This window comes from Brachyistius frenatus, unplaced genomic scaffold, assembly GCF_029030835.1.
Source record: "Brachyistius frenatus isolate BFR_SWC_R1_liver_20210118 unplaced genomic scaffold, ASM2903083v1 Contig_586, whole genome shotgun sequence".
NCBI lineage: Eukaryota > Metazoa > Chordata > Actinopteri > Embiotocidae > Brachyistius > Brachyistius frenatus.
The window spans coordinates 25001-33150 of NW_027211185.1; the positions used below are offsets into that span (position 1 = coordinate 25001).

General features: G+C 48.6%; 2 protein-coding genes and 1 long non-coding RNA gene across 7 annotated transcripts in view; 1 reads left to right on the forward strand and 2 right to left on the reverse strand.

Moving 5' to 3' along the window:
- Positions 1–1106, reverse strand: part of znf414 (zinc finger protein 414) — a 2098-nt gene extending 992 nt beyond the window's left edge. Inside the window, exons 1-3 of the mRNA XM_069688417.1 lie at positions 555–1106; positions 293–409; positions 72–177 (exon numbers count right to left, since the gene is read on the reverse strand). Of these exons, the coding sequence (XP_069544518.1) occupies positions 72–177; positions 293–409; positions 555–606 (275 nt within the window). The 5' untranslated portion in view covers positions 607–1106. The remainder of the gene's footprint in view (positions 1–71; positions 178–292; positions 410–554) is intronic.
- Positions 1107–1638: 532 nt separating this feature from the next.
- ankdd1a (ankyrin repeat and death domain containing 1A) lies at positions 1639–7810 on the reverse strand. 5 transcript variants are annotated; one of them, XM_069688415.1, is made up of 15 exons: positions 7594–7810; positions 7284–7387; positions 6798–6896; positions 6597–6695; positions 6312–6416; positions 5888–5986; positions 5623–5721; positions 4537–4635; positions 4370–4468; positions 4184–4282; positions 3983–4081; positions 3412–3507; positions 2970–3171; positions 2743–2874; positions 1639–2241 (listed from the first exon to the last, which is right to left on the reverse strand). In XM_069688415.1, exons 1-15 carry the CDS (start codon positions 7808–7810, stop codon positions 2180–2182), a joined length of 1710 nt encoding a protein of 569 aa, XP_069544516.1. In that variant the 3' UTR covers positions 1639–2179. The 5 variants fall into 5 exon arrangements, with proteins under 5 accessions (XP_069544516.1, XP_069544514.1, XP_069544515.1 ...); XM_069688413.1 differs by having other exon boundaries at positions 3412–3504; positions 6597–6896; XM_069688414.1 differs by having other exon boundaries at positions 1639–1954; positions 6597–6896.
- On the forward strand, positions 4555–8014 carry LOC138614832 (uncharacterized). Its single transcript, XR_011310350.1, has 3 exons — positions 4555–4644; positions 5544–6006; positions 6608–8014. It is a non-coding gene; the product is annotated as an uncharacterized lncRNA (long non-coding RNA).
- The last annotated feature ends 136 nt before the right edge of the window (positions 8015–8150 follow it).

Below are 8150 nucleotides of genomic sequence, written 5' to 3' on the forward strand. Positions count from 1 at the left end.
ACAAACCACGTGACTCGGAACATTTGGACCAATCACATCGCAGCACGTCAGAGCCAGCAGGGAGAACTCACTGGAAGAAGATGTTGGGTTTGTGGTGATGCCTCATGTGCTGCATCAGCTGTTGCATGCTGGGAAAGGAGCCGCTGCAGCCGACAGAGGAGCACAGCACCACTTTACCTGAGGACGACACGCAGCGGTCACCTGGTGACGTCATACGGCATGCACCAGAAGCACGGACGACAAACACTTTGAAGTTTTACTCGGAAACCTGCTGTCGCCAGCACGAGCTCACCGGGCAGAGACTGAGCGGGGATCTCGTGCTCCTTCACGTGGCTCTCCAGGGCGCTCGCGTCGGTGTACACGCGCTTGCAGCCGTGCAGCGGACACGTCATCCTCTTGTTTCCTGAAACTGACCAACAGGAATGAAGCTATTTACTAACAAAACGTGCTGAGCATGCTAGCTATGGAGCTCGCCGCTTGGCCAGCTCCACGCGGCTGACGTCAGTTTCATCGTGCTCTCCGGTTGTCTCGAGCACCGGAGCTCCGCTACGAACCTCCGTCTCCTGGTTCCGGTGTCTGCAGGACGGTGCTGCCCGGAGACATCATGGTCGCAGACGGGTTGAGCTCTGCAGCGATAACAATGGAGGGAGCTCAGAGACGGACTCCAACTACCAGAATGCCGTGCGGTGAAAACGTCTTCCTCCTCTTCTGGTGCTGTAGCGCCACCTTGTGCTCCGGAGGGTGGAGGTGAACCCGAAACACTTCTTCCTCCATGTCGTCCGTCTGTGGAGGTTTTCCTGATGACCTTTCCTTGACCTCTGACATTTAAACTGACTGTGTTGTTTTCGCTGTCACCGTGACCTCTGACCTCAACCTCGTTCCCTTCACCTACATACAATTATTCCATTACGAACAATTAAATGCAGATTTTTAATCATATTTGTACTTTTTTTGGTGATTATTTTTGAATAATAAAAAAAAATGAAAAAGGACTAAATTAAATTGATGGAACTCTTAATATTTTGTTTTCCAACCTTCTGGACAATCAGTGCAAACACATGACCTGTCCCTCTGTGAGCCGTCCTGTTCCTCGTGAGACGTCCTGTCACTCGTGAGCCGTCCTGTCCCTCGTGAGGGAACATGGCGGTCCACCGGCTCCTCCCACCGCTGCAGCATTAGGACACATGGATGGGTGTCCCCGTCTTCTCCGTGTCCTCATCATTTTCAGGTGTTTGTGGGCTGCGTGCATCTGGGTTCAAAGTCTTTGAGAGGTTTTATTGATCTTCTGAACATCTCATTGGATGTTTAGACATTGAATATACAAAAGACATATTCGCTAGTGCAGAAAAGTTATTGCTTTGATTGTAAAAACAAAAAAACTTAAATCGTTTGTCTCATGAAGAGTTCAAAGACCTGCCGGATGGTTTCATGTCATTTCTTCGTGCAAACACAACAGCTGATCACACCTGAACATGTTCAATATGTTCTGGATATTTTAGCTTCAGATCATTTCAGGAAGTGCTTCAATACACCACAACACAGGTGTCGTATAAATCCTCCTGAGGAGATGATATGGAGTCACTTCATGCACACATATCAATTCATTTTACATTATTTACATTGTTTACATTATTTACATTGTTTACATTATTTACATTATTTACAGCAGCCATTGAAATCTTGGGAGAGAAAAACCGTCCAAACAGAAGATCAGTCGGAGTGAAAGGAACCATTTATAATAAACACTTTAAACCAACATCATGCTGCTGTCTGTCTCCATGTCCTCCTTCCTCTGAGTCCCTCTAATGAGGGGAGTCCGTCCTCTTTCTCTACGGGGAGTCCAGGACATTCATACATCACCGTACATGAGGAGGTGATGAAACCATGGAGGGACTTCAGCTTCCATCAGGAACCCGTCAGTGTTCATATTTAAAGTTCTCATCAGCAGCAGCTTCTGAAGTTGGTCCATGAGAGACAGGAGGAGAAGAGGAGGAGAGAGGAGAGGAGGATAAAAAGGGAGGAGAGGAAAGGAGAGGAGAGCAGGGAGTGAGGAGGAGAGGACGAGAGAGGAGGAAGAGAGGAGGAGGAGAGGAAGGGAGAGGAGGAGGAGAGGAGGAGAGGAGGAGAGATAATAGTGGCTGAATGCTCCACAGTGATAAGGAGGTCTCAGGTTGTTACTTCACATCACGCTGCACATTTTGGGAGAGCTGCTCTCTGCGTTGGCCTTCTGACGGATGCACTCTGGATAATTAACAAGGAAAGGAGATAAGAAGGAGACATGAAGGAGACATAAAGGAGATAAGAAGGAGACATGAAGGAGACATAAAGGAGATAAGAAGGAGACATGAAGGAGATAAGAAGGAGAAATAAAGGAGACATGAAGGAGACATGAAGGAGACATAAAGGAGATAAGAAGGAGACATGAAGGAGACAAGAAGGAGAAATAAAGGAGACATGAAGGTGACATAAAGGAGATAAGAAGGAGACATGAAGGAGACATAAAGGTGACATAAAGGAGATAAGAAGGAGACATGAAGGAGACAAGAAGGAGAAATAAAGGAGACATGAAGGAGACATAAAGGTGACATAAAGGAGATAAGAAGGAGACATGAAGGAGACATAAAGGAGATAAGAAGGAGACATGAAGGAGACATAAAGGAGACATAAAGGTGACATAAAGGAGATAAGAAGGAGACAAGAAAGATAGGTGATGGACAGCTGATGGACAGCTGATGGACTCACCTGCCAGGTCTGTCCGTGAGATCTCCACCAGCCCCTCGTACAGGCCTTTGATGGGGTTCCCCCCCGCCACCACCACTCCATGCAGCCAGATCAGCAGCATGCGGTGGCCGTGCTCTTTGAAGCTTTTCATCCCTACGGGTTCAGTTCAGATGGATAAAGTGTGAGATGATTGACAGCCCGTGCGGGCGTGTCCCCGCCGTCCTCCAGCCTCTCTGATGTGAACTCACCCGTCCACTGCTGCTCTATTGCTCGTACGTGAGCGTCGCTGAAGGCCCAGTGCTGAGCCAGGATCTTCCACTCTCCCCGGCACAGGTGCTTGGTGGCCAGGCTCCACAGGACGGAGCGGAGGTGCTGGGTCTCCGGCTGGTGGTCCTGCTTGAAGCTCACGGGCCTCCCCAGACACGAGTCCGGATTACCGCCCACCCGATCCTGAATGCAGCAGGTTCTCATCAGCAGGCCACATATCCACAACTGTTCACATGTTTCAGCTCAAACCAGGAGCAGTGAGGACTGAATCCAACCCGTGTTACTGTGAGCCGGTCCTTCATATTGTTAGGATGGAAAACACAAACTACTGACCTGTCAATCACTCATCAAAGGCGGTGACATGATGAAATGTATCTGGTGCTTTCTGTTGTTCTGAGTATTTCCTGGCGAGGACAAACTCACCTTCTCCCATTTATAAAAGCGGTCAGCTTTGATGATCATGTCCACCAGGATCACGTGGTTTCCTCTGGCGGCCACCTCCACACACGTTTTCCCCTGCTTCATCAAAATGTGTACGCATTTAATCCACTCCTCATCCTCTGCTTCTGATCACATGTTTAACAGGAAGTGAACTGAGATTAAATTGAGATTAAACTGGGATTAAAATGAGATTAAACTGAGGTTAAAATGAAATTAAACTGAGATTAAATTTATATTAAACTGGGATTTGATAGGTCCCCCTCCACTGCAGCTCCAGCTAGCAGGTTGACTTCACCACTCATTGGAATCATTGATCCTTGTTGGGTTTTACCACCAAAACTAAACATGTATTTTTCTATTAATGTGACAAACATTGTTACCACTGAACATATTTTCATATTCAATCAGACAGTATTCTTTTTCTCCAGTGCTTTACCTGTTTAGAGTCAACAGCATGTTGAATGTGTGTGTGTGTGTGTGTGTGTGTGTGTGTGTGTGTGTGTGTGTGTGTGTGTGGGGCGGGAGGGAGAAAGGGGGGGGGGCTGCGTGGTACCTTGTCGGTCAGATTGAGGTTAACGCCAGAGATCAGCATCATCTCAGCCAGATCCTGCCAGCCGTGCTCTGCTGCGATGTGCAGCGCCGTCTGCTGCCTCTGAGGACAGACAGCTGTTAGTGACATCACAGAACACGAACACAGAACCTCCTCTGCAGGGATGGTACAGAACACGTGTTCCTCTGCAGGGATGGTACTCACGCCGTCGGCGAGGTTCAGGTCACAGTCGGCGTGGAGGAGCAGCCGTGCGACCTCGCTGTGGTTGCTGAACACGGCCAGGTGCAGCGCCGCCCTGCGTTGCTGTTACGGACACAGAGGAGGAACATTTATCTGCCGTGTGACCGATCCTGAAGATGAGATCGGGGTCGCCGAGGCGACGTCACTCACGCCGTCCGGAGCGTCGACGTGAGCTCCCGCCTGCAGCAGCAGGCCGGCCTCCCGGTCGAAGCCTCGCCGGGCGGCGTAGTGGAGAGCGCCGGTGTTCCTCTGCAGACAGCAGCAGTTAGTCTCGGCGGGGCGGGACGCTGATTAACTCTGCAGATGAGCAAACCTACGTTGGTCTCGGCGTTGACGTCGCAGCCGGAGTCCAGCAGCAGTCGGACGCACTCGTAGTGACCTCCGTCAGCCGCCAGGTGGAGCGCCGTCAGACCGTCCTGAAACAGGTGACCTCATCACACTCATTCTGTCCAGTCAGCAGATTCACAACATCACAGGAAACACAAACACACCATCTGGGAAAATACTGTCATACCAGATATCCTGAAGATAAATTAGAACAAATGAAAATCTATTTTAAGCTCAAAGTATGTCGTTATAATTTCCTATAATATATTTGTGCTATCAGATGTTGAATCTTGTTAGATTCCTAACTGCAGTATTCTCTAAACATCTCACTGAAGCTTTGTGCAGGTCTTCAACAACACCTTACAGTCCCCTAGCTTCTACATAATGATGATAATAATAATAATAATAATAATAATAATAATAATAGTAGTAATAATAAAAACCATGGTACTGGTAAATCAAACTGCAGTCATTCCTGAGATAAACTGGACATCTTTCAGTTTTTGACTGTGAGTGGAACAACATTTTTGATAATTAGTGATAATCATTGACTGATTATCATTAATTATTAAATATAATAACTGGAGTATTGAATCTGGTCTGGCCTGGAGTCGGAGGCTTTTTGGAGCCGACCTCTAGTGGCACTCGCTGGTATTGCAGCTGAAGACACTTCTGGATCAGAACCATTTTACAGACCTGAAGCTACGAACTCTTTTAGAAACAGTCTGTGTTTTAAATCCAGTCTGTAGTTTTATATCCAGTCTGTAGTTTTATATCCAGTCTGTGGTTTTATATCCAGTCTGTGGTTTTATATCCAGTCTGTAGTTTTATATCCAGTCTGTAGTTTTATATCCAGTCTGTAGTTTTATATCCAGTCTGTAGTTTTATATCCAGTCTGTGGTTTTATATCCAGTCTGTAGTTTTATATCCAGTCTGTGTTTCAGACTGATGAACAATAATGCAGTGTCATCATTTTCTCCTTTGTTTCTCCAAAAAGACATCAACTGGTGTTTCTGTAAAATCACAGCTACAACTTGGAAACTGCTGCTCTGACTCCTCTTCCTCCTGAGACTCACCGTGTTCCTCTCGTCCACGTCCACTCCGGTCTCCACCATCCTCTGCAGGACGTCCGTGTGTCCTCGTCCGGCTGCCAGATGAACGGCCGTGTTTTCTTCCTGCAGTGGAGACAACAACAGAAACACTGAGACAACTTCCTCCTCATACCAACGTCCAGTGTGTGTTTATGTGTGTGTATCTGTGTGTGTGTGTGTGTGTGTGTGTGTGTGTGTGTGTGTGTGTGTGTGTGTGTGTGTGTGTGTGTGTGTGTGTGTGTGTGTGTACCTTGTCCTTCAGACAGTGTGTGCAGCCCATCCCAATGAGGAACTCCACCACTTCCAGCTGTCCGTGTTCAGCAGCGAGGTGAAGCGCCGTCTTCCCTGACTGTTCAGAGATATCAGCAGGTCACACAAACACACACACACACACACACACACACACACACACACACACACACACACACACACACACACACACACACACACACACACACACACACACACACACACACACACACACACACACACACACACACACACACACACACACACACACACACACACACACACACACACACACACACACACACACACACACACACACACACACACACACACACACACACACACACACACACACACACACACACACACACACACACACATAAACACTCATGCACACACACGGTTCAACAGCAAAGTGGTGTCACCTTGTCGACTCTGTCCAGACAGATGTTCTCCAGATCCTCCACGATGAACTCCAACACTCGGATATGTCCTCGCTGGGCAGCACAGTGCAGCATGCTCAGCCCCTCCTGATACACACACACACACACACACACACACACACACACACACACACACACACACACACACACACACACACACACACACACACACACACACACACACACACACACACACACACACACACACTATGGTCAGTCAGTCAGTCCTCTCCTGCTCCGATGCTCCGATGACATGAAGACTCATACTTTGTTCTCAGAGCTGAGTTTGGCTCCACAGGCGACCAGAACCTGCAGCACCTTCAGGTGGCCGAACCAGGACGCCAGCAGCAGCGCGTTCATGCCGAACTGAGGACAAACACACGGTTGCATGTCGGTGGGACGAAGACAGACGAAGGGACACCTGAGGAACACGTTGGAATCAGAAGTTCTGAGGGATCGTGCACGTACGATGTCACGCTCATCTACGTCCTGGTCGTGTTCCAGCAGCAGACGCAGAGTCTGTTCACTGCCAGCACCTGCAGCCCAGTGGAGAGCTTTACGCTCTATCTACACACACACACACACACACACACACACACACACACACACACACACACACACACACACACACACACACACACACACACACACACACACACGCACACACGCACGCACGCACGCACACACACACACACACACACACACACACACACACATGTGCTGTTATTAAAGCCTGTTATAATTAAAGCACTTATTATTATTATTATTATTATTATTATAGTTCTGGCAAAAATAAAAAGGCTTTTTGACAACTTTGCATAAATGTCAGTGTCTCAGAAAGAGTCAGAAACCTGCTGCGACCAACACACATCCAGCTGTGACCCTCCACATGTGTCCCCGTGCAGCTGTGAGCGCGCGCAGCCTCAGCGGTCCCAGGACGGCGGCAGGACTTACTTTGTTCTTGGCCTTGACGTCCACGCCCTTCAGCAGCAGCTCGTGGAGACGCTCCGCGTCGTTCCTCTTGGCGGCATCGTGGAGCTCCTTCTCGGACCACAGCACTGCCGGGGAGACACGGCGGGTTAGAGACACGGGGACTCTGACGTCACCACGGACATACGTCATAAAGACAGTTATTATCTCCTCTGAGCATCTCGAGCCTGAAGACAGCAGCAAAGCAGCCCGACACGGACATCCTGCTGCTGCCCGGCTCGGTCCGGCTCGGTCCGACTCAGCCCGGCTCGGCTCGGGTTCGGGGGGGACTTACAGACGTCGTCCTCCGACACAAGGTCCTCCTCCATGTCACCTCTGTCATCGGGGCTCCGCGGAGCGTCCAGCAGCCGAGAGGAGACCGGACGCACCGATAAACGGACTCCCGTCACAAAACCGACACCAGCACTTCCGGTCTGCCCCTTCACAATAAAGCCAACTGAGCGCGGCACCGTCAGTCTAAAAGATTGAATATAAAAGTGTGTCATTTGCATTCAGAGAGAATGACGTAGCATCAATCTCCGTTTATTGGCTGTAATCAGATGTGTCTGAGCTCCTATCAGCTTTTATAATGTTATACCATACTGTGTAAGTTATAGTTTATAACCACGTCTGTCCGAAAAATGCAGCTATTGTCATTGTTGACACATTCATTTTTATTTTTCCGTTTCAATCATAAATAAAAGGCCTCCTGTCGTGTATATTCTATTTACTGCTTCAGGTGAAGGTAAAAACTGGACTCAGAATGAGCTCAATAGGATTTGGTGGTCAAAGGTCACTGTGACCTCAAGAAACATGTGTGGCCTATAACTCAAGAATCCATACAGTTGCTAT